This window comes from Pongo pygmaeus, chromosome 1 (assembly GCF_028885625.2).
Source record: "Pongo pygmaeus isolate AG05252 chromosome 1, NHGRI_mPonPyg2-v2.0_pri, whole genome shotgun sequence".
NCBI lineage: Eukaryota > Metazoa > Chordata > Mammalia > Primates > Hominidae > Pongo > Pongo pygmaeus.
The window spans coordinates 132,503,768-132,531,399 of NC_072373.2; the positions used below are offsets into that span (position 1 = coordinate 132,503,768).

The 27,632-nt window shown below is 35.3% G+C and overlaps 1 protein-coding gene and 1 pseudogene across 4 annotated transcripts in view; one reads left to right on the plus strand and one right to left on the minus strand.

Moving 5' to 3' along the window:
- The window catches only part of DPYD (dihydropyrimidine dehydrogenase), an 844,474-nt gene that overhangs the window by 373,755 nt on the left and 443,087 nt on the right, over window positions 1–27,632 (plus strand). For all 4 annotated transcript variants that reach the window (XM_054437947.2, XM_063652706.1, XM_063652704.1 and 1 more), the window contains one exon: window positions 660–844. In XM_054437947.2, the coding sequence (XP_054293922.1) occupies window positions 660–844 (185 nt within the window). The remainder of the gene's footprint in view (window positions 1–659; window positions 845–27,632) is intronic.
- LOC129012383 (translocation protein SEC63 homolog) lies at window positions 3,360–4,810 on the minus strand (annotated as a pseudogene).

Consider the following 27,632-nt stretch of genomic DNA (forward strand, 5'->3'; position numbering starts at 1 on the left):
ATAATTGCAAAACTACTTTACAGAGCAATTTCCACAAGGAATTTATGGTACTGCTTGCATTTGTTGCTTTTAACAAAACAAAGCAGAAATTGCTGGCTAAATGTAACTGTATACTAGATCCATTAAATTGCTTAATAGTAAGTGCAAATAATTTAATGAAAATGTTATATATGTTGTCTCATTTTGCTTTATAAAATGTTTTGTTGTAAAAGGGAGATTAGCCATTGACCTGAATTCATGATGTAACTTTCAAAAGTGACACACATGAACAAGTTGGGGATAATATAAGTAGTAAAAGATGTGGAAAAATAATGGCTATGAATAAAGTTTTAGAAAAATGTATTTTGTATGTATTTAAAAGGTTGTACTTTCCTTCTTTATAGATCCGTACTTCATAGACATAAATGTCTGCTCTGAAACATTGACCAAATCTGTGGTCTTTAATTCCTGTATGTGAGGTGTAAAGTTAAGTCAGTGCACTTCAAATGTGTTGTTAACTCCAATATTTCATTAGCTTTTCATCTTTATAGTTTACTAAAAACAGTTGTTTGAATCCCTGGAACAATAATTAAACCATAATTTTTCTTAATTTTAAAATTATTGTTATGGAATTGTCTGTTGATTAGTCATTGTCTATTGTTTTTCACTTGTTTTTTCAGTAAAAGAAGCCTTGAGCCCTATAAAATTTAACAGATGGGGTCTCCCAGAAGTAGATCCAGAAACTATGCAAACTAGTGAAGCATGGGTATTTGCAGGTGGCGATGTCGTTGGTTTGGCTAACACTACAGTGGAATCAGTGAATGATGGAAAGCAAGCATCTTGGTACATTCACAAATATATACAGGTAGGCATTTGCCATCATTTCCACTTAATTCTTTTCCAATGGATAAGTGTTTCATTTATTTTTGATACTCATCTATAAGAGCATTTCTATTTGGTATATAATAAGCATATATACAATATGTCACATACATACTTGGATAAAAATTTTAAAATGTAGACTAGGTAGTAGAACTGTTTAGTTGATTAAAAATTGGGCCAGGCGGGTGTGCCACCTAATGCCTATAATCCCAGCAATTTTGGAGGCTGAAGCAGGAGGATGCTTGAGCCCGGGTGTTCAAGATCAGCCTGGGCAACATAGTAAGATCCCATCTCTACAAAAAATAAAAAATTAGATGGGCATGGTGGCACACGCCTGTGGTCCGAGCTTCTTGGGAGGCTGAGGTGGGAGGATCTCTTGAGCCCAGGAGGTCAAGGCTGCAGTAAGCCATGATCGTGCCACTTGCAATTCAACCTGGACAACAGAGAGAGACCTTGTCTCAAAAAAAAAAAAAAGAAAGAAAATTTATCATGCATTCCTACCATTTGAGTACTGTGAAGTCATTAGTCCTGATGTGTTCAAAATATTTATTATTGGCTTAAATACATAGATCATACACTTATCAAATCTGGTGGTATACAATATTATAGGACATATACTAAAATCTACATTAATTATAATCTTACATAGTCAAAAAAATGGTTTGATCTGTTCATTTGGACCAGATGAGGTCCTATCTATTTTCCAAATTCTATGCACCTAAGTGGAAAGGAGACAAACATTTGATGAATTTCAGTTGTAATTTTTATTTTTTTAATTTAATTTAATTTTTTTAATATATTTTTTGAGACAAAGTCTCGCTCTAATGCCCAGGCTGGAGTTCAGTGGCATGATGATGGCTCACTGCAGCCTCTGCCTCCTGGGTTGAAGCAATTCTCATGCCTCAGCCCCCGAGTGGCTGGGACTATAGGTGCTTGCCACCACACCTGGCTAATTTTTGTATTTTTAGTAGAGATGGGGTTTCACTATGTTGGCCAAGCTGGTCTCAAACTCCTGGCCTCAAGTGATCCGCCCACCTCAGCCTCTCAAAGTGCTGGGATTACAGACATGAGCCACTGTGCCCAGCCTTCAGCTGTAATTTTTAAAAACAATTTAGTTTTTAACAATTTAGGATACAGAATGTGAAATGATGAGATGTGAAGCTGAGCATACTTTGCCACAGCGACTGTGGTCTTGAGGAAGAAAGATGTAACTACCAGATCTCAGTAGCTTACTTTCCAACTAAATGCTTTGTTTTCTTTTTGTTCTATGATTTAATTAAATGTAGATACAGTTACCTCATTTATGTAAAATGTTCCTGGAAAATTTGCTCTTGTTAATAAAATTTTTATTCTTTCTTTCTTATTCAAGGAAGACTGCTCACACTATGCCTTTTTACCACTCTTGTTTTGGTTCTCTTGTTTCCCACATGCTAACAAAATTCACTTTATCTTTAATGCTTCCTTTAATTTATTGCTCTTTTCCATGACCATTTTGTCTATTCTAGTTGTCTTTCTCATGTTTGTGTAACTAATGCAGGACCTACTTATTTGCTAGGTAGGGCCTGGACTTGACACTGATTATATCATCTTTTAAAAGTTTGATTCACCTGCCTACTTCCACCTCCTCCTTGGCATCTTTGAGTAGTGAGGCTTGAGTTGTTGGGCCAAACCGTGGTGTCCCAGAAATGTAGGAATCTCAAAATGAATGAGGTAATTGGGAGACTGAGGTGGGAGGATCACTTAAGCCCAGAAGTTGGAGGCTATAGTGAGCTGTGATCACACCACTGCACTCCAGTTTGGGTGACAGAGTGAGACCTCATCTTTAAACAACAACAACAACAAAACAACGAGAGAGAGAGAGAGAGAAAGGAGCCTGTGGATTTTGCAAAGAGACAAAGCTTTGATTTAGGAAATAACATCTAGAGAGATGCCAAATCTAAAATTTTAAAACTTTAAAAAGTTATACATCAAAAGGGACTAGGCTAGGCAAAGAAAGAAAAAAAAAAGAAAACAATTTAAACAGAGATAGCATTAGGAGATATACCTCATGCTAAATGGCGAGTTAATGGGTGCAGCACACCAGCATGGCACATGTATACATATGTAACTAACCTGCACATTGTGCACATGTACCCTAAAACTTAAAGTATAACAATAAAAAAATAAAAAAATAAAAAAATGTATAAACAGAGACAGACACTGGGAAACCCAAAGGAGACAAGTTGGTGAGTGGTTCAGGCTCCAGTCTCTGCGGTGACTGAAGAATGGATAGCAGCACTATGTTTTACCAAGTGTTTATTGCCTCAGACAGAGGAAGCAGCAAAGGACAGCTATCCACTCAGGGAGTGGATGGTTCCCTACTTTGCCTCCTTCTGCATCTCCTGTCCCCCAAACTATCTTCCTGTTTTTATTTTCTCATTCTACTCTTATTTTCAGAGTAATTTCACAGTTTTTTTTATAATAACAAAGGATTTATTGCAGATGAAATAAATGCACCATCCCATACTTGAAAGGTTTCAATAAACCTTAACATTTTTCAGGTTGTACCAAGGCACTGCCACTGCCTAGTTATATTATGCACCCATTTTTAGAGTAAAAAAACTACACCTCCCTCAACCTCAGTTCTATACTGTTTCTGGTTTATGATACACTTCGAAAACAGCCAAAAATTGCAAATATGTGCAAACACTGTGGTCCATTCAGAGTACTGCTTAGTCATCATCTTCCTCTTCCTCCTCTTCTTCCTCAAAGCTATCTTCAAAGCCCTCACTGTCCTGGTCTTCATCCCCCTCTATTGCTGTATCCCACTGTGGGTGATTTTCTGGCACAGGCTTGGCCTCATGAACTTCCAACTTCAATGGTTTAATCTGATCCAAACCCATATAAGAGTCTGATCTCAGAAACACAGTATACTGATAATTTCCAGGCTTGTCTGGTGCAGGAAACTTCAGCTCTACCTCCTCTGTATCTTTCAGTGTACACACATGATATGGCATGGATATTAATGTCTGCTCCTTCCTGTGTGCAATGTAAAGCCACCACCATTCTTGTTTTTCCTCAGGAAAGTAAAGGCTATACACAGGATGTGTTATTTTTAATTTGGTTTCCAATAGAGCGCTCTCTTTTCGCTGTATGCTTTGTTGTAATTCTTGCCACTCTGCTTCATCATCTTTGTTTTGTTTTTCATCTTGCTCTCTATCAGAGTCTCTGTCACTACCATCATCTTTCTCACTCTGGCAATCTCTATTGGTTTCTTCTTCTTCAGAATCACTGCCCTTATCTGAAACTTCTTCATCTTCCTTTACTGCAGCTTCATTTCCAACAACTCCATTTGCCTGCTTTTGTTTCTGTTGCTTTGACTGTGGTAATAGCACAGGTGTAGGGTTTTTTTTAAAGGTTTCTTTTTTTTTGATTTAGCAGTTTTCTTGGGTCCTTTACTCTTCTGTTGCCATCCTTCTTTTGTGCTGTTCTTGTTAGTTTCACCCTGCCCATCTTCTGCTGGCTGTTCCTCTGCAGCACAGATGGACTGCTCCTTTTCAAATACTTCAGCCATTGTTTGCCTTGTCAACTTAAGGATCCTACTGTGATGTTGTTGCTATCTTCATCATCTAACACCTGTGATTTTATATTCATGGTCACATATGGAAAACTCCCAAGGACAGCCATAACCTCTTCATATTTTTCATCTTCAAGGAAGTGCAGTAGAGTATGACGATCTGATTCTTTTAAACTCACCAAATCCTGGATAGTTTTAATTTTATGCTTCTTATGATTAGAAACCCATCTAAGATTGTCCTCTTCAATGTGAGGGAGCTGCAGAAGGGGAGACTTAAATTGTTGAAGTCCCTGAATGGCCATCTGAGAAAGCTTCATGCAGTTTTCTGGGGATGCCAAAGTTGGAGCACGAAACTCCCTTTCTTCACGGTTCGGGGCCATTACTATTAGTTGGCAGTTTTTAGTTTCACAGTTTTTAATCTTACCTCCTGCTGTATAACTCTCTAATCTGTACCTCCAACAGGGCACTCTCTTGCATAATCCAGCAGTCCACTGAATATCTTCCCTTGTGTTTCTAATCTGCTTTTCATATTCACCAAACATCTCCATGTAAATGTCTTTCCTACATTTCAGATTCACTGCTTTTAAGTCAAGCATTCCTTCCCAACTTGCTCCAACTCCAGTATTTAACATTTTTTATTTCCGGGTTCAAACCTACTAAGTTAATGGTCCTTATAAATTACTCAGAATAATTAAAATTTCAACATCGATTTGGAAATCAATACAATGCTGATGGCTTCTTATTTTACAGAGTAACAATATTAGAACAAAGGAAACTGACATTTATTTACATAAATTAATAGGACATTTTATGAAAAAGGAAAGGCTAGAGTCTCGGAATAAGAGATATGCTCAAGAAAGTACAGTTAAAAGATTTACATTGGTGCACATACACAACTCACACATAATTTTTTTCATTATAAGACAAAACTGTACATAGCTGTTATTTACCAACTACTTATCTAATTTTTATTCTTCTTTCTTTTGTATATAACTGGTCAATTCTTATTCTCTCTTAAAAACTGTTTTATACCCTTATTTTATTTTGTTTATCTTTTGTGTGTAGTTATAATTTTGATTGACCAGAAATCTTACTGAGCAGCCTGCTAGCTCCTTTAAGAAATGAAAGTGGAATCAAGGGATAAGAGATGAGGTTCTTGTGTTAGGCCAGATGAAGCCCAGTGAATGTGTGAATTCGTAGTGAAAATGGTATGTGGGCAGAGAAGCTAAAAAGATTTGAAAAAGTAAAATTGAACACAGGTCAGTGGAGGATTTTGTTTTGTTTTGTTCTTATCCTAAATATTTAAATCCATTTATGGATTTTAAATTAAAATGAATAAGCAATACTTAAGTATATTTATGATTGTAGTTTGGTAGTGTTTCACAATATCATTCTAAAGGACTCTTAATGTTATTTTTTTCTGTTCATTTCACTATTATCTTGTAACATCCCTGAATCTAATAAATGTGTACTGGAAAAAAAAGAAATTATTTTACTTCCATGTAATGGCAAATAGGAAATTTGAATAGAAGCCTGATGTATAGAGAAAGGAGAGAAACAGACCTTTAGGTATAATGAAGAAAACGTGCATGTGCTTTAAAAACACATATTGCTGGAAATGATAGTGTTTGAAATATAAAATAAAGGTTGTGCCATGTAAGAATTTTGGATTTGGTTGAAGGATTCAGACTTGTCAAACTAAGTGTTGAATTACATGTTAAAATGGAGCAGAGATGGAAGGTAGGTAAAAATCTCTGTCAAGTAAAATCAACATTTCCACCTTCCTGCCAGGGTGTTGGATGCAAAGTGCTAAGCAGCGATAAGGCTAACAAGGTACATATAGACAAAGTGGGATTTTTTCTCTCTCCACATTGTCATTAACTTAGTTCTGGCCTCTATCACCTCTCTTGAAATTGCCTCCACTTTCTCTCCCGTCAAATCCAATGCCCCTACACTGCAGCCAGAGTCATCTTTCTAGATTATCAGTTGAATCCCAATTTGCTCATTTAAAACCCTTCAATGTCTTTTCCTCACACTCAAGGTAAAGGCCAAACTTCTTAGCTTTGAGATGCCGATTTGAATGTCCCCAAGCGTACCAAGATTTCTCCTGAATCTGGGCCTTTCCCCCACTTCACCCATTTCCCTCTGGTTGAGTCCCACTTGTCCTTCAGGGTTGGCTTCCTCCTCCTCGTCCAGGGAGTTTGTGACATGAACTTCCTGTGTGCTCCTTGTTTGAAGCCTGCTTACTGGTCTGTCTCTGCACAAGCCAGGAACCATGTTTATGTATTGCTGTACCCTCAAGATAAAGTATTCATCTATTACACAGGAAAAATATGCAGAAATCATTTATCTTAAATACATTTAAGGAGGAGTTAAGAAAACTAATGAGTTTGTTATATGAAAAGTTCGTTAGCATATAATACTGTTTTCTCACAAATGCAGCATTTGTTTAAAAAAAAGTCTGTAATGTCTATAGTATGTTTCACAACTAAGGCTTCTGACATTTTGTCTTATATTTTACATTAGTTTGTTTTGGGGGAAAAGGTAACATTGGATAGCTTATTTTAAAATATGATTTTATAAACAGATTATAGTATTAATTAATGCATGCAGTTGGGTGTTTAGAAATTCTTTGTAATATGCATTTTCAGATAAATGTGATTATTTGAAGACATCCATGTTGGGAGAAAGTGGAGGCAATTTCTCTGAGGAGATCTTCACTTAAATTTCATTAGTTAATTTGCTCAATTACCACTTATTAAGTAATAGCCTTTGGGCCCACGCTTGACTTTGGGAGGGTACCAAAATGCATAAATAAGAGCAGTATAATATAGTGGTTATAAATTTGGGCTCTGAGCTAAAGAGAAGACATCAGATCCAGTTCCAACACTTTCAAATCATGTTACCTTGGACAGGTTACTTCAGCACTCCAGGGTATGGAAGTGAATAAGCAATTATAAATTATTATTATTACTTAAAATAATAATTAGAGCTGCTATCCTCTTGGGTCTTGCAGAAGATTATGAAAGAAAGTATGGAAAGCTCTTGGTACAGACCAAGCTTTGTGAATATTTGTTGTGTATACCATTGTTGTGGGTTATTAGAAATCATTCACCTTGGATTGTTAAAATGAGATCAGGAAAAAAAAATGGCAAATAGGAAATTTGAATAGAAATTTGGTGTATAGAGTCTTAACAGATGAATATTGAAATAGGATATTTTAGGTAGTTACAAAAGCATTTTATTTAGTCATTAATTTATTCATCCACATACATCCATCACTCCAAGTCATTTATGCGTTAATTCATTCATTCATTCATTCATTCAAAAAATGCATTTTAAAAAGTAGTGGATATAATAGATAGCACCAATTATTAGATTTAAATTTGCAAGTAAGAATCCTATTGTCTAGTAAAGAAGTGAGTTGTGTAAATGTAAGCCTAATATAGCATACTTAACACAATAATAAAAAGCATAAAGTTACAAAGGTAACCTGGAAGAGACAATGACTGATTCCATCTGGATGTGGGTATTAGGATGTGGAATCAGCAAGGACATCACAAACAACAAGATACAAAATTTAAAAATAATAAGAAAAATTAGAATAATACTGGGTAATTAGACTTACTGGGATTTAAAGAAGGCTACTGGATAAGATTTTATATGTTGCTCACTCCATGAGGGGTACCCAGACCAGGGTACAAGCTGGCTGAAATCCAGACCAAGCTCCACTAATCAAACAATAAAACCTTTTGTTGTGCTGTTTCTATACAGAGGAGGGAGTACCTTCCTCAAATTTTCATAAAGATGTTCTCTGCTTGCTCCATGAGTTTTGCACTGTGCAGCAGCTCCTTTTTATTTCACCAAAAAGCATAGGGTGGACTAATGGAAGCTCTGAATATAGAGATTATATAGGAAAAATGAGAGAAAGTTCAGTAATTATACCAGGGCTAGAACATGATGAGATTGCCTGGCTAGGATTTCAATTTGGAGTAGGTAATGTGGTAGGAATTGTTTACGTATAGAAGTGATATGATAGTGTCAGATCTGGTATTAATGTGAAGAAAAGCATTTTCCAGTTTGTCAGAATTTCCTTTCTTAAGTGTCATTCTGTTACAATATTAAATTTACTCTTTTTTAGTTACTTCTACTAATAAATAATTCAATATGACTTCACCTTAATTGTTTATAATGTGATATTAGTGGAGTCCAGGCATATTTATTTTCTTCTACCAAATGAATAAGAATTACTGAATATGAAGGATAATTTTGACAGTGTACCTAAAGAAAGAATTTGTAACTGAAAGAATGACTATAGCTAAATGAATTCCTTAATTAGTTTAATTCCTTAATTTCTCTTTTCCTAGGAAACCAAAATTAATAATTTGTAGGCTAATCAGAAAAAGTTAAAATGGGAAATTGTAAAAAGGATATATACATATATTAACCTCATCATTTTATTTTATTATTTATTACATGAGCAGCACATGACCAAAGCTTATAATTTTAATTAAAGCATATAGATATTTTCTCATTTTCCTTTTTCTTTTAAAAAAATCCAGGGCCAAGATGTTTTTAAATAAAATAGCCAGAGGTGTATTATATATCTTGCCTAAATCTATCTATAACATATTGTCTACCATTTTCATTTTTAAAAGTGGTACAAGACCTTCAAGAATCATACAATGCAATTTTCCAGATTTTTATGTTTGTCCTGCAGTCATTTCAGTTGTTTGACCAACACCTAATTTGACAGCAGTATTTTTTAAGTAACTCATTTTTATCATATCCTTTAAGAACATTCAACTTAGTTTTCATAGAATCAACCTTCTTTCTTTTTGCATCCGTATAACTAATTAATGTTTATTTATTTACATTTATATCCAACAGAAACAGGGCGAGAAACATACAACTGACTCTTGATAAGTAGACAACTCAACTAATAAAAGCAGAAAGTTTGTAGGTATACAGGGGTACCCTACTGGTTATAAAGAATCAGTATTACTTGGCCGTCTTTTGTGTCTCTTAGGGAGGAAAACAAGGGAAGGAAATAGTCCAGTAAATCTGTCAGATGCAACCAACTTGGTGAAGAGAGCATGTAGAGGACCTCAGTTTCTTCATTACAAAAGCACCATATAGAGACTGAATTAATATCCAGTGTTATTAATTTATAAAAACACATGGTGATATTGTGAAATTTTGGTCTTTACCCTGTTTGCTGGCATACAACTCCTAAAATCTTTGGAATCTCCAAAGTGATGAGTGTGTGTGTGTGTGTGTGTGTGTGTGTGTATGCTAATGAGTTGACTGATGGCTGACAGCCCATAGGTAACTACAGGATAGGGGTTGGTCACCGGAAGGACTGAGGCAGGATTAGGATTGGGACTTTCAGCCCTGCTCCCCAACCTCCGGGGAGAGGCGAGGGGCTGAAGGTTAAGTTGGTTGACAGTGGCCACTGATCTAATCAATCATGCGTATGTAATGAACTTTCCATAAAAACTCAAATGGACTAGGTTCTGAGAACTTGCCAGTAGACAAATATGGGTGACAGGGGTGCTTCCAGGAAAGTAAACTAGAATGCTTCCATGTGCCAAGAAGGTGGCACACCCCAGCTCCACAGGGACAGAAGCTTCTGCTCTGGGGGCCCTTTCAGACCTTGTCCTATGTGTCTCTTCATCTGACTGTTGTGTTTGTATCCTTTAAAATACTCTTTGTAATAAACTAGTAAAAGTTTGGTTTTTGTTTTGTTTTGTTCCCTGCCCCACCCCCAACCCCAATCCTGGGTTCTGTAAACTGCTCTAACCAGTTAATCTAACCCGAAGAAGGGGTTGTGGGAATCCCAGTTTATAGCTGGTTGGTCAGCAGCACAGGCAAAATAACCTGGGACTTGTTGTTGGCATTTGAAGTGGTAGGGGGCAATTTTGGGGAATGAGCTCTCAACCTGTAGGAACTGGTGCTATCATCAGGTAGATAGTGTCAGAATTGAGCCAAATTAGATGACATTCAGCTTGTGTCCACTACAGAATTGATTGCTTGCTTGCTGGTGGGGAGCAATTCGCACACACCTGGTGTCAGAAGCGTGTTGTGAGATTTTAGTAGAGAAACTGAGTTTGTTCTATCCACTCACACAGCATTCAGAAGGCGGAGCACTTCGTTCTAGTATTAGCATATAAACAGATTTGGTTGCAAAAAGTGGAGAGAAGAAGGCTATATGGATATCTCATCATGTTATGTCCTGCCACTGAGAAAAAAACTTGTAGATAAAACACAAACTAAATTATTCTAAATTATAATCCCAGATCAGAAGCTCATTGTCTCTTCAGTAGTCATGGTATTCCTGAGAAGGAGCTCTTATAAACATGGAACATTTTGTCAAATAATGTTGATCTATATAGAAATTATAATCACAAAACTAACTGGTTTGTTATATCATTAGAGTTATTTTTGCCATGTCATTATTCTTTTATTAAGAATTGTTTTCAATTCTCTATATTTTAGATGCAACGTTTAAAAACCCACAGTATTTATTACCAGTAGTGGAAGGGAACAACTAAATGTACATGTTGCTGCTACAAAAGCAGTTGTGGTAGAAATATATATATTGAGAGACAAAAAATAAGAGTTATTAATAGAAGGATAAACATGGAGTCAACAGGTAGAGGTAGAAATCCAAATAAAATAATTTGTATAGAGCACCATTTTAAATATAAGGAAGAAATGAAATGAAAAGATCTATTTTCTTCCAAATGGGATTCATTCCATGAAAATCAAACATCTAGGGGAAAATGCAGAGTGTAAGGAAGAAGGTATCAGGGCATTAAATTTAAAAAAAAATTTGAGTACATATTTCTAAGTGACTTCAGGAGTCACTGCCTACTTAGTTACGTACAGAATAATTGCAGTTGAATAGTTATAGAATGTTGTTTATTGGCAGCCAGCATTTGAAGTCAACCTTCAACAACAATAAAAACAACAACAAAAAGTTAATTTTTTCATTGTTGGCTTAGGTTCAATATTTTGACTACTGTATATGTATATACGTATATATATATATGTTTGCCTAAATATATGTTCCTAAATACTATTCTTCTGTTTTCTTCAGCAAACTTTATCCTTATTAAAATATGCTGTATTCCTATAGTAAGTATCCACGTTAAGGTGTTTGATAATGTTTTGATTATTTCAGTTATGAATCTATATTATTTCTCCCAATTTGTCAACCCCCCTCTGAGACTAACTTGTGAGGCAGAATTATTTTAGAATAGATACACAAGACACACACACAAATATTCTGGAATGATACTGAATCTAAAATACATTCCTTAACCCTGTAAGCTCATGAAGCACAAGTATCTTCAGTTTCTCTGCAGTGTTTTTCAGCTTAATGGTAGCTTATGTGAAATACTATTGAAAGTTATAATGAAGTTCTTTAACAGTTACTGTGATTCCACTCAGGTGCATGTAGTATATGGGTATATTTTGAAATAGGTGTTTATTAGGTTCATCAGAACTATCATAGATGTCTTGCGTTGGTGACCTACTTTTCTACTGCTTATGATTTTTTCTGTGTGTATTTTCTTCTGGCTTGACTGAGGCACAAAAAAAATCACTAGTGGTTGAGGGAACTAAGTATCTCAGGGGATTGGTAGTGAGATACAGAGCCTTTAACCTCTTGGTCACTAGTTCAAATCTGCCCCAGGTCAAGAGTGACAGAAAGTCATTACCATCTGATGGCAGTTCAATAGGCTATGTGAAACGAATTTGTGATTTCAAGACCTAGTGAAGACAAATTCATGCCATAGACCTGCAGTAGAGTGAGTACAAATGGTAGCTGTGGTTTTGGTTTGAAGAGAAATGAGAAGTCCAGTCATTGCTAGATATTCCATCTTCTTTCTGTGAGCTGAGCTTCCTTTTTTTGGTGGATTTGTTAATGGAATGGCATGAGAAAACTAGGTTTATGCCATGATTTGGGGCCAAGAGGTGCACATCCGTAGGCATCTTTGTCTGTCATTGTTGCTACTGAGGTACAATTCAGCATCATTAAATTGATTTTTTTTTTTTTTGAGACAGAGTTTCACTCTTGTTGCCCAGGCTGGAGTGCAATGGCGCGATCTTGGCTCACTGCAACCTCTGCCTCCCGGGTTCAAGCGATTCTCCAGCCTCAGCCTCCCAAGTAGCTGGGATTACAGGCATGTGCCACCATGCCCAGTTAGTTTTGTTGGTCAGGCTGGTCTTGAACTTTTAAAAAGTGATTTTAGTCTCAGACGATGATGAATTCAAGATTGAAAGTTACATCATTCATGTCTTCCATTTCTTCAATGCCCTCAACGTGTATTTTTTAAAGGTTTCAGTTTCCTTTTTAATCATGACATTAATTTCATCTAATTTGGACATATGACTGAGCATTTAGGGAAGCCTGTTCATTCTTGTTAATCTTTCACTTGAAAAATACTTAGTTAACAAACAAGAACAGACAATTATAAAGACAATTAAAGATATAGAATTCCAAATTGAGTATCATGGAAAAAGATCATTGCGATAAAATCTAATTGAATTGTGTGCATTCATATCAATAAATGAAATTTTTTACATTCTGTTGTTTTTTGGGTTGAGATTATGTGAGGAATTTTGTCTTTCTGCTATCTTTAATAAACTGTCATTTTATTAACAGTTTTTGATTTGGGGACATTTTAAAGGAATTATCTTTCTGAAGAGGAAAAAAGGCATGTTTGTACCTAAAAATTTTATAAGATGACAGCATTTTAATAATGGCATATTTACTATTTTATTTTATGTTGGGGTCAGTGATTTTTGAAATGAATCCACAATGCTGGATTGTAAGAATTTTAAAGCTACCTTCAATAATGCTTATGATGTGGGAAAAAACGTAAAGAATGGTAATAACTCTGCCTCATGTTAAAGATTTCTGCTCTGGACAAAGATGAACAGTTGTTGAAAATATGACAGTCAAGGATTTTAGAAAACAAACTTACAAGAACTTCTCTGTGTTGAAGTCGCTGTTACTTAGAAGACCTTCAGTCTCAACTTTAAATAAAAGACACTTGTTATCATTATCATTGCTTAAAATATCACTTTAATTCCACATCTTCAAAGGCATTCTTTTGCCCTGAAATATACCAGTGATTTCTACAATATCTGAAGAACTATGATTCGAGAATTAGAAATTTAAATTGCACAGGCTTAATATTAGAGTATTTCCGTTACCCTTTGCAGGTTTTGAGGCAGCTTATTCGACCTTACAGTCTCACCAGGAAGCTAATGGGAAAGCCTTGCAGCAATCTTCACAGGAAAGTTTCCAAATGTCAAGTGTCATCTTTCCAGCTGTTAGATGAATGGGTAGCCAAGAGGCATTTATTTGGGTGTGCAGCCCCTGTGAAATCTGGGTGAGGCGGGAGAAAAGGCTATAATTTGATGTTTAGTTTACCAGCATCAGTATAGTTGCAAATCTCCTAGCCAGGCAAAGGATTTCATTTTGTGGTTTAATGATTGACAGCCAGCTGCAGTGTTCTTGCACTTAAAGAATAAAAATGCCTGAAAAAAAGGCATCATCGATATGTCATACTAATTTTTGAATCCTCTACTGCTTCTGATAAAAACAGTCTTATCAACAGAGCTGCCTTCTTCTTCTCTAAACCCCTTTCCAACTGAGAAGAGGTAGGCTTTTGAAATGACAACTGTATTAAAATCTTGAGACTTATTGAAAAAGTGTCCTTCAGTTTAAGATATATTGCAAACTCTTTAATTCCTGTGTTAAGAGAAGATTGATATAAATCATTGGCCACTGTCAGGTTGAAAAACAATGAATATCAATAAAAAGACAGTTTTAAATCATAATGGGTTTAGTTTGAAATAGTGATAGCCTCCAAAAAATAATATTGAAGTTTGTCATGGCTAAATGCTTTTTCCATGCTAAGTTTTTCCACTGGGTCAGGATCATAGTGTTGAGATTACTTCAGGTCAGTCTCATTGGGAAACTGAGCCTTTAGACTTAACTAGTACCAGAAATGTATGTGATCTCATCTTTATCTCTCACAATGGCAAGTAGTAAAGTCAAATTTGCTTACAGTCATTGAAAAATGAAGTCTTCTTCAGCTGCTTATAAATAAACATACATTAAACCCTATAGTACTCTCCACATAATTTTCCTCTTTGATAGTACATTCAGGTTAAATTGTGATGTGTTCTTCAGCTAACATTTTACAATAATTATTGTGCATCAGAGACTTGACACTTTTTCTATTAAAAATTATATTCCTAATAATGTGAAGTTTTTTGTGTATAAAGGAGAATTTATTTTTTGTAACATCCATATGTTCTAAAAGGAAGTCAAGGAAAAAATGAGCAATGAGGGTGTACCTAATGGAGCTATCAAAACAAAACTGTCTAGTTGGTGATAGAGAAAGAAAATACCATGACTAATAAGTAATTTTAATGCCTTTTATTGACTTTGTATAGGTTCCAAACTTTTATTAAATGGCAGTGTTTGACTTGAAAAGTAATTTAAAATGAAATTGTCTCCATAAAGACAGAATATTTCCTTACCCACATAGCAGTAGACTGCTACTTCAGGCAGAGATAACTGAGGATTAGAATGGGCAGAAATAAAAAATAACTCTGAAAAATCTGATTCAATACATGGGGAATCTAACCTTAGTTCATGTTGATGGAGTATGAAAGAAATTAACCACTGCAGTATCAATTGGTCCAAATAGACTAGAAGTATTATGCATCCCATGCCACATTTTCAGCTCTCTAATGCGTGGGGCCCTCTGGGTCTAATGGCAATGTAGCACAATAAAACAAAACACCCAAAACCTTTAGTTTGCTGTGGAAAATTTAAATACAAAATAACCTAAAATTGGAAATTTTGACCAGAATTGTGTTCTTCTGAATTCAGTGATTTAGTGAAGTTGAATCTCAAACAAGCTGTAGAGGATCAGATCAAAAAATATCCAGGATGGTGTAATGGCATCCTGAAAGTCAAGCAGTCTGGGTTCAAGTCGTGAACTAATTTCTCAGTGATTCTGCCTTCAGACTTTTGGGAGCATCGTGCTGCCTTGTTGGTTTTCTCACTGACGTCTCTGAGACAGGACATTGTCATCATAGAAGTAGAATTCCCAGCTCAAGGACGTAACAGCTTTTAAAATCTCTAATATGTTGTCTTGAACCTCATCATTTTCATTCATGGAAGGGGCAGAATTATAATTTTATATGGTTCTAAAACTCAAATAATATATATAAAAAATTAAAAATCTAATTTATTGAATACCCATTATGGTTGATTGTTTTTAGAGGCTTAGCATTCACATTGTATGCAAAATTACCGCTGGATTAACCATTTTCCCATTTAAAAAAATGGAGAACTATACTGGATTTGGTTGAGATATAGTTGGCCATGAGTTAGGAAGCTGAGGAACAGGATTTAAAAGAGTAAATTCACATAGTAAGATAATTTACTCAGAAGAATACAACAATAATAGAATTATCTGAAAATGCTGTAAAAAATGTTAAATATTCTCAAAGAGATAAAGACAAGAATAACATCCATAAAAAATAAAGAAAAAAATGTAATGCCTTTCTTAAGGTGTTAAAACTAGTTAATGGCAATGCTGGGGCTAGAACCCAAGTTTTTCTGTTCTCGGTTCTACTGTTCTTTTCAATAACCAGCTTACTTTTTCCTCATTATGTTCTTTTCTCTTTCTCTGAGTTCCAGCTGAGCATGTGGAAGTCAGAACACATAAGTAAGTTCCTACCAGTTATCAGAGAACTCCGCTCCAGAGTGGGGACAAGTATTGGACTTTTTGTGATTCTTATAACCAATACTTGAAATTTTACCTTATTTCATTTTAGATCACTTCCCATATATTGAACAGTCACTATATACCAGACAACATCCTGTGAGAATGTAGCCTTCAAATAGATTTTTAATCAGTTTTGTTCTCTGTTGTATCCCTAGAACAGTGGTTACCTTATCGTTGATGGTTGGCCAATGAAATGCCTGCCATATGTAGGCACTTAAAAAATACAATTGAAACAATGGGTAGGTTTTGGAAATGTTTTAGATTATGAGGACACTGAGTTTAGGAAATGGATTTTATAAGTTCACATGGCTCAGTGGTGATAGATGCTACCTTAGACTACTAAAAGATCTGGTGCTTGATGGTGGGGTAGGGTTACCATGGAAACAGAAGGATACAGATGAGCATGCTTGGGGTTTGTAGTTTTTCTCATTTGATCTTCACAACCATCCTTCCCTATAGACATTGTTATTTCTATTTTGAAGTGACCTCTGGGCAACTACGCTGGTTTTCTCTTCACGCTCTATCCTCACCTTAGTCTATTTCAGAGAATTCTCCTTCTAGAAATATAAGGGTTAATAGGTTAACACAAGAGCAAGTATTGGCTGATATGTTGTTGACTTACAATTTTGAGCTTCTTATTCCAAGGCTTAAAATTTAACATCACTGCTGTCACCTTTCTTAAATGTCAGCTTCTTTTATTTACCTTCATCACTCTCACCTTGATCATACTGACTCCTTTATGTTACATGGATTTGCTGTCAGGCACCACCCTGAGCTGGTCACCATGTTTTTATTACTTTAGTCATTGACATCTTGTCAGCAGTATCATCACCTTTGCCCCTGGGCCTGTCAGCATGGCAGTTGTTACCTTTTTGATTGACACTTTTGAAAATTTGTCAACATGTTATTTATTATTTTAGGGGGATCTCTGTCTAACTTAAAGTCAGTTCTTAAAGTTAATTTACTGTTTTATTCTTTGAACAGACTCTTTGGTTTGTATGCAGTAGAGGCAATAATAGTGTACATGCTATTATATTAACAGATAATATAGCTAGTAGAATGTAAAAGAAACCAACATATTACTGTAGTTCAGTAATATGGTTTAGATCTGTGTCTCCACCAAATCTCATGTTGAATTGTAATCCCCAGTGTTGGAGGTGGGGCATGGCGGGGGGTGATTGAATCATGGGGGCAGAATTAGAGTATCTCTCAGGACAAACTAAAACAAAAACACAAAATACCAAAAGACTAATAAAAGAAAACTTATGCAAGAACAGTACTAAGAGATGTTTTATGGCAGTAAATGTCTACATTAAAAAAGAAAGATCTGAAATAAATAACCTAACTTTAAACATCAATGAACAACAACAACAAAACAAGAACAAGAACAACAACAACAACAAAAATTAAGCCCAAAGTTAGCAGAAGGATGGAAATAATAAAGATTAGAGCAGGAATAAATGATATAATGAATAAAAATACAATAGAACAAAATCAACAAAATTAAGAATTGTTTTTCAAAAGATAAAATTGACAATTTGTTATCTGAACGAAGAAAAAAAAGAGAGGATTCAAAAATAAAATTGGAAATGAAACAGGAGACATTACAACTAATGCCAGAGAAATAAAAAACAAGACCATAAGGGACTATTGTGAACAAATTTGGCAACCTAGAAGAAGTGGATAAGTTCCTAAAAACTTAAAACCTATAAAGACAGAATTAAGAAGAAATAGAAAACCTGAAAAGACCAATAACAAATAAGGAGATTGAGTCAGTAATCAAAAACCAAGCCAAACAGGAAAGCCTAGGACCAGGTAGCTTCACAGGTTAATTTTACTGTACATTTAAAGAAGAATTAATATCCTTTCTTTCTAAAGGCTTGTAAAAAATAGAAGAGTAAATAGTTCCATGCTCATTTTATGAGGCCAACATCACACTGTTACCAAATCCAGACAAAGACACCACAAACAAAGAAAACTACAGGCCAATATCCCTGATGAATATGGATACAAAAACTTTCAATGAAATATTAGCAAACCAAATTCAACAGCACATTAAAAAGATCATATTCTATGACCTATAAATCTCTATAAAGCAAGACTTATTCCTAGGATGCAAAGATGGTTCAACATACACAAATCAATAAATGTGATAACACTGCTTTAACAGAATGATGGGCAAAAACCATATGCCAAACCAAAGAAATAAAAGGCATCCATATCAGAAAACAAGAAGAAAAATTAACTATTTGCAGAGGACATGATCTTATACATACAAAACCCTGAAAACTGCACACACACACACAAAAACTGGAGATCTAATAAACAAATTCAGTAAAGTTGCAGGATTCAAATCAACATACAAAAAACAGTTGTGTTTCTGTATGCCAGCAATAAACTATCCAAAAAATTAAGAAAAAAATCCATTTACAATAAGACCAGAAACAATAAAGTACTTAGGAATACACTGAATCGAGGATATGAAATACTTTTAAAATAAAAACTCTAAAATACTGCCAGAAAGTAAAGCAGACAAAACTAAATGGAAAGACATCTTATATTCTTGGATTGGAAAAACTAATGTTAAAGTATCCATTTCACCTAAAGCAATGTACAGATTCAATGAAATCCTTATCAAAATTCCAAATACATTTTTACAGAAATAGAAAACATAAATCTAAAATATGTATGAATCCACAAAATACCCAAATAACAAAAACAATTTTGAATAAGAATAAAGCTAGAAACATTATACTTCCTGATTTCAAAATAATTACAAAGCAATAATAATCAGGGTAGCATGGTACTGGCATAAAAACAAACATGTAGAGCATTGGAACAATAGAGAGCTTATATCCTACAGCCATGTCATGTACAGTCAACTATGCAACATATACAATGACTTTAAATACGAAAGTCAAGAATTCATAGCGGGGAAAGGATTGTCTCTTCAATAAATGTTACATTGGGAAAAGTGGCTATCCACATGGAAAATAATTAAATTGGAATGTTATATTTCACCACAGACAAAAATTAACTCACAATTAATTAAAGACTAAAATGTAAGACCTGCAACTGTAAAACTCCTTAGAAGGAAGCATATGGGAAAAGCTTCATGACATTGGTTTTGGCAATAATTTCATGAATATGACACCAAAAGTGCAGTCAGCAAAAGCAAAACAAGATAAGTGAGATTACAACAAACTAAAAGAACTTCTGCATAGCTAAGGAAATAATCAACCGAGTAATAAAGCAGCCTTTAGAATGGGAAGAAATATTTACCATTAATTAACCAGCAGTTAATTTCCACAAAATATAAGAAACTTTTAAAATTCAATAGCAAAATATTTAAATAGTCCAATTTTAAAAATTAGCAAGGGACTTGAATAGGTATTTTTTCAAAGAAGCCATACAAATGGCCAACAGGTATATGAAAAAATGCTTATCACTGATCATCAGGAAAATGAAAATCAAAACCACATTGAGATATCACATCACACTTGATACAATGACTATTGTCAGAAAAACAAAAGTTTGACAAGTTTGTGGAGAAATTGAAACCCTTATACAACTGTTGGTGCAATGTAAAATGGTGAAACTGCTATAGAAAACAGTATAGATGTTTCTCAAAAAATTTAAAATAGAACTATCATGTGATCCAATTCCACTTCTGGGTATATATCTAAAATAACTGAAATCATTATCTCAAAGAGACATCCGCACCCCCATGTTCACTGCAACATTATTCACAATAGCCAAGATATAACCTAAATGTCCACTGATAGATATATGGATAATGGCCAGGCGCAGTGGCTCACGCCTGTAATCCCAGCACTTTGGGAGGCCGAGGCGGGTGGATCACGAGGTCAGGAGATCGAGACCATCCTGGCTAACACGGTGAAAACCCGTCTCTACTAAAAATACAAAAAATTAGCCTGGCGTGGTGGCGGGCGCCTGTAGTCCCAGCTACTTGGGAGGCTGAGGCAGGAGAATGGCGTGAACCTGGGAGGCGGAGTTTGCAGTGAGCTGAGATTGTGCCACTGCACTCCAGCCTGGGTGACAGAGCGAGACTCTGTCTCAAAAAAAAAAAAAAGAAATTCTGATTTATACATCCAAGAGAATATTAGTCAGACTTAAAAAGGAAGGAAATTGTACTGTTTGTGAAAGAATGGATAGACCGGGAAGGCATGCCAAATGAAGTGGCCATCACAGAAGGGCACATACTGCATGATTCCCTCTATATGAGGCATCTGAAGTAGTCAAATGTGTAGAAATAGACAATAGAATGATGGTTTCCAGGAGATGGGTGAGAGGGATGTTGGGTATATTGGAAAGAAAGAAAGAAGGAAAGAAAATAAGAAAATAAGAGGAAAAAAAAGCAAATAAAAGAAGGAAAGAAAGAGAAAGAAAAGAAAAGAAGGAAGGAAGGAGAAAGAAGGAAAGAGGAAAGAAGGAAAGGGAGAACAGGAGGGAAGGAAGAGAGAGAAGAAAGAGAAAAAGAAATGAAAGAAAAAGAGAAAAAAGAAAAAGAAAGAAAAAGAAAGAAGAAAGAGAAAAAGAGAAAGGAAGGAAGGGAGGGAAAGAAGGAAAGAAAAGAAAGGAAGAAAGAAAGGAAAGAAAAGAAAAGAAAAAGAGAAAGAAGAAAAAAGAAAGGAAGGGATAAAGCTAGTAACAATAACAAAGGGACACAAAGAAACTTTTGAACATGATGGATATGTTTGTGACATGGATTGTAGTGATAGTAACATGAGTGTATGCATATATCCAAAGCACTGAATTTTATACATTAATTATGTTTATTGTAGACTGATTATACCTCAATAAAGCTGTGGAAAAAAAGATGTGTAATAATACTGCTCTCAGCATATTAATATATAAATAACAAAACAATGTTTAGTGAAGCCATTTTTTAACCATTAATAAGTGAAATAGACTACTTTTTTTAAGAAAAGAAAGAAAAGGTACTCTTTTAACTGTTGTGTTCCCAGCACCTGGACAGAATGCCTGCCATGTAGAATGCACTTGATAGATATAGATAAATTTTATATGTTAGGGAAATATTTTAGATCATGGGACAAATGGGGTTTAGGAAGCATATTTTACAAGTTCACTTGGCTCATTGGTGATACTACCTTAGGTTGCTAAAAGAGCTGGTACGTGACAGTGGGAAAAGAGTTTACATGGAAATAGAAGCATGGAAAAAGAATATGTCAGAAAAAGAAAATAGCAAGTATAAATGTCCAGTTAAAGGCAGAGTTTGGTAGAAGGCACATGTGACTATGATATGTATATTTATAGAGATTGGCATAAGGTAAGTTTGGATAGGCATACAGGACCATATCATGAAAGAGCTTGTAGGCTATCATGAAAAGTTGAATATTAACAAAATCCAATGGAAAACTAATGAAAAGTTTAAGCAGGTGCATAACACAATCAAATTTCTGTTTTAAAAACCCTACTCTGGTACAGAGTAAAGAATAGATTTGAGTAGGAGGCAAGGAGAATGCAGAAGTCAGTAAGAAAAAGTCTCAGTAAGAGATAATAGTGGCAAAGAGAATGGAGTCAAAAATAATTAGATTTGCTGTAGAATAGAAATGGGAGTTGAGAGAGAAGAAATATCAAAAATAATACAATTAACAGGTTTTAACAAGCTTGATGAATGGTAGTGTCATAAAGTAAATGGGGGAAAACTGGGGAGGAATAGTTATTTTTTGTTGAAGGAAGAGGAGTTTTTGCATGATACTACATTAAGTTGTTAAAGAGTTGATAATTGGGGGTAGAGGTAGAGTTTAGATGGAGAAAGATGGGACATGGATTTGAATTAATATCATTTAATTTTCAGAGTCCAGATATGCTGACCATTATGCCATGGAGCCAATTAATGTTATTTAATTTTCTAGTCTTATTTTATGCTCAGATTGCAAGTATGGAGGAATGTGAACATCATCTTTTAAAGAAATGCATCAAATGGAATCATTATTTTGTAGAAACTTCTGAAACCTCAAATCAGAAAAGATTTTTATATCAGAAAGAAATTTTATGATGAATAATAATGTCTCAAAACGGAGAATGAAATCTGTTTTTATATTATAATTGTAATCACTGGAGCTAGACCTTTCCATCATGGAAACAGCTAATCCAAATTAATTTTTACCCTGTAAGATTTTTCCCTCAATAGGTATTTCTTTAAAGAGCAAAGGAACTGATCTTGAGTTAATTAATGCATTAATCCAGTCTGTGAATTAATCTAGCCACAAGCAGCTACGCAATGTTATTTATTCTTTTCCTTAAAATAATTTCAGAATGGATGTTTCTATAGCAGCTGTACTCCAAGATAGGGCACACTGTAGCATATCATAATGAAATATAAACAAAATGAGTAAGTGAAAGCTGTTTGATTATTTTGAATTGCATGGAACATAGTGATGGTGATTTCTTCTTCAATCAAATATAACAAACACTGCCACTAGTATTGCTTTTAGTAGTGCTTTTCTCTTCCTTTTTTTTTTTTCAAATTTCATTCTAGCAAAGCAAATTAGGAGAAAATGCAACTGGGATATATACTTATCCTGTGAGTTACTGTTTCCCAACAACATAATCATTACACATCCAAATGTCTCTGCTATAATTCCATGACCCAACCAGGTATACCAGAGGAAACCAGTGGTAAAGAGTAATAATTTAATAATAAAATAATGGGTTATTATAGTTTGACTGTATTTTTATTTCTATTCTTTAATTAATGGCATTATGATTGTCTTGATGATATTTGAATAGTGTATGGTTTTTCTTTTTGATAAGATTTTTCAATGTGTGTATATGTACTCTGTGTGTTCAATCAAACCATCATGAATAACTTTTAGGTTAGTTTCTTGTTTTGAGGACATTAATAATTTACAAAATTCATGTTTATGTAAGATGGGGGCAGCAGCTGGGCGTGGTGGCTCACACCTGTAATCCCAGCACTTTGGGAGGCCGAGGCGGGCGGATCACGAGGTCAGGAAATCAAGACCATCCTGGCCAACATGGTGAAACCCCGTCTCTACTAAAAATACAAAAATTAGCCGGGCGTGGTGGCAGGCGCCTGTGGTCCCAGCTACTCGGGAGGCTGAGGCAGGAGAATGGCGTGAACCCGGGAGGTGGATCTTGCAGTGAGCCAAGATCACGCCACTGCACTCCAGCCTGGGCGACAGAGCAAGACCCCATCTCAAAAAAAGGGGGAAAAAAAAAAAAAGATGGAGGCAGCTTGACATAATGTAGTTAGTGTAAACTTTCAATTCAGGTCTTGCTCTACCACTTATTAATCTTTGGACAAGCAGTTTACTTTCTTTGGGCCTCACTTTCCTCATCTTCAATAGGACAATAATGCATACCTTAAAAATCGTGATTAAAAAATACCTATCACTGGGTCTGGTATAAATATTACTTGCAAATGGACAATTGTCTTGTTGATTTTAAGAATAAAATAGAAAAAAATTTAAAGTGTCCTATTTTTACAGTAGAGCTTAACATTTGGACAATGTGTTGATGCTTGTCAGAGCTGACACTTTATTAGCAGATGAGAGGTCCACATGAGCACCTTTTAGACTACCTTCCGAACTTAAACAGTCTGTTCTCTTGAACAGACCCCTAGTAGCCACGTAGTTGAATAAAATAGACACCTAACACAACAATATTGGCCAAGCCTGAATCTCTTACTTGAGAATTAGGAACTAGGAAAAGAACTCGTGTTACTGGAGAGGTGACCTCATCCTTGAATACTCTGTGTGATTTCTTGGAGGGATTTTAAAAATATTTTTAAAAATACTATTATTTGCGTCCCCCTCCAGGGGATTCTGATATAATTAGTAGAAAGGTACCTGGCCTGGACATCATAATTTTTAAAACTCTCTACGTGTTTCTGGTAAGTAGAGTAAAAAATGACTGGGCTAGACCTACACAATATTAATCATTCTGGATAAAGAAGTAGAGGAAGCCAACTGGAAGAGGGAGAAGAATAAAGTAGCTGTATATAGAAAGAAAGAGGACAAAGCACGAAAAATCTTCTTACTTTCCTCAAGAATTCCCAGCTCTTCCTTGAGGTCTGGCTACATTTCTGCATGAGTTTCATGAGATCCTCCTGTAACTCATGATGAGTATCTGAGGCCAATTTGTTACTTCCCGCCAAAGGAGTTCATTCTAAATTGGAAGTCAGAATTCCAGTAGGGAGAAAAATGCTCTATTTTAGGCAAGACCTTGGCAAAAGTGTGATGTTGGTGAATCTTTGTGTCATTTAATGTGACTGAATTATAGAAACACACACACACACACACACAACACTCTTAATTACCCAGGGCAATTACTTACTCTTCCCTCTAGATGGCTCTTGGAGAGAGTGGCCTAAAACAAACACACACACACACACACACACACACGGAGAGAGTGGCCTAAAACACACACACACACACACACACACACACACACACACTCGGAGTGGCCTAAAACAAACACACACACACACACACACGGAGAGAGTGGCCTAAAACAAACACACACACACACACACACACACGGAGAGAGTGGCCTAAAACTCACACACACACACACACACACACACACACACACACACACTGTCTTAATTACCCGGGGCAATTACTTACTCTTTCCAGGAGAGACTGGCCTAAAATCAGCAATCTTCCAGAGCTTGAATGCCACTCTACTTTAGAATCATAGAATAATGGGCTTTTATAGATTTGGAATAAAGCTAATGATTATTTCATCTAAACTGATTATCACCTTACTGGGAACTAATTTGAAAAAGACACTAAGTACCCAAGGTCGCTAGTCTAATACATTCAGTAAATATGTTGAGTATCTGTCTGCCAAGTCTTATGCTAGGTGCTGAAATTAAATCAAGCGGGAGATAGCATATATGTAAGCAAACAAGTACAGAGTATGATTAGGAAGCAGCTTTGCTTGTGGGAAGCTGAGGAGGTTTTTTTTTCTTTCTTTCTTTCCTGTTTTCATCAGCTGTACTGCAATATAATTTGTTTATAATAACATTTGCCAATCTCCATTGTACCATTTGATGAGTTTCGACTGATGTATGGAGTCGTACAACCATCACCACAATCACTCACCATAAACATTGAGTAGGAATCATCAGCCTGCTGTGGTTCCTGTGCTGGGAAAGACTGAGACGTGAAGCAAAGGGACAAGTTAAAAGGTTATTGGGGTAAATTCAGTGACAGATAACCATGCTTAGACCAGGAGGTAGTAGTGGAGATGAGAAATGTAATATATTTGGAAAAAGGGACAATAGATTTTTCTGGCAGACTGGCTATAAGGTGTAAAAGAAAAGGCACAAATGATTGTAAGGTTTTTGGCCAAAGGTATTGGAAGGATACAGTTGCCATTCATTGAAGTGGGCAAGGCTGTAGAAGAAGCAAGTTTGGTGGCAGAAAATTTGCGTCAGGGGTTTTCAGTTTAAAATGTCTAATAAATATTCAAGTGTAATAAGTTTAAAGTACAAATCAGAAATATCCAACTGATTGCAACAATCTCATCAGAGGAGAGGTCTGAGTTAGGGATAGAAATTTGGGGGTGTAAACTATATCCCGAATAAACTGTAATGTGTCCATCAAGAAGGGATAACATCCTAGGGGTGTTTGATGATGGATACAGACTATTTTCAAAAAAACAAAGAAAGAAGAGATGGTCAGCACACAATGTCCAGAGGTGAGGCTTCCTGGATGCTCAGTAATTGAAACATCCAGAAATATTCTTGGGTTATATATTGGTAAGTTATCTTGGCCTCAGAACTTTGTGGGAATATATCTTAGGCCATGACTAGTTCTGATTTTTGAATAGGCCTTTTCTGAGTTCGTTGTTCTACACTTTACCACAAGCCCCTTGTTGAAAAGGTGCCCAGCCAAGACTTCAGAGTTTATGGTGATAATGATAACAAAGTCATGGAATTAGGGCTTGGAAAATATCCTAAAGGTTATCTAGCTCCAACTTCACACCCATGGCATGACTAATAGATAATCTGAGTCATAGCCAATGGAAATGAGCTCACATCTCCCAGGATAGACCCTCCCCCTAATGGACAACTCTATTTCAAAATTCTTTCTTATGTGAAACACAAACATACCTCACTGTAGTTAATTTTCTTTTCTGCATCTAAGGGACCCCAATGACTATATTCCAATGGCAGTTTGAGAGTTTCAACTTGACCATAAGTTTCTTGGGTTTCTCCCCTTTACAGAGCCTGTTACACAGTTTAGGTTTTTTTTTTTTTTTGATTTTGCATTTTTTTATTTTGATATATTTTTCCTCTTTTCTTTCTTTTTTTCCCTTTTTTATTATTATTAATATATAGTGGCATATATACACCATGGAATACTATGCAGCCACAGTTTAGGTTTTAAAACTTCAACCCTTGGCCTTCACGACACCTTTGCAATATCTTCTGTCATGAGGCTTCCTAGACTTTTTTTTTTAGTTTAACATAATTATTCATGGTTAAATTGTGATAAAACATACATAATATAAAAATTACTATCTTAGACATCTTTAAGTGTACAGTTCTAGTGGCATTAAGCACATACATCATGTTTCTCCAGAACTTTTTTACCTTGCAAAACTAAAACACTATATGCATTAAATGATAGTTTATCATTTCCACCTCTGTCTACCTTTTTCACATAGAAGGAGGATTTTTAGTGGAGAGGACAACAGGACTGACTTTTGAAGGCTTAGTTGGAATTTTCAAAGCATTAACACTGGCAGGAAAGAACATTCTAAGCAAAAACAAAAAACAAAAGGCAAAATGCAAAGATGCATTAATGATATTGTTTTATTTGAGAAATTATAACTAGTTCAATAGGTGGAAGCAAAAAATATTTTCAAGGAGGGGTAGGAGATGAGATTAGAAAGGTTGGGGAGGGAGAAGGGCCCACATCACAATTGGGATTATATAATGCTGAGGTTCTGCTTTATTCTGTATGTAGTAAAGAACCTTGAAGGAGTTTGTAGATGACAATGAAATGAAAAAAATTAAGTGTAATGCATATATATTTGGGACTCCTGATGGTCTATACTTGTCATGGAGTTAATTTTTAGAAATTTTATTGTAAGTGAATAAAACCTTTACTCAGTCTCCCCCCAAAAATTCTAAGGGTGAAAAAAGCAAACTTTAAAAAAATAGTCTTTAAACATCCTTGTTATTTTCAATTTCTCATGTCTAGGAAGGACTTCTAAAAAGGAAAGGTTACTCTTTATCTTTACACTCTAAAACTTGGACATTTAGCTTTTCCTTAATCTCCATTTTTACCATTCTCATCTCAGTTCTTTAGGACTTCAGCTTCTTTTGCTTTTGTAGTTTTCTTTAGTTTTCATTGAGTGTATTTTGA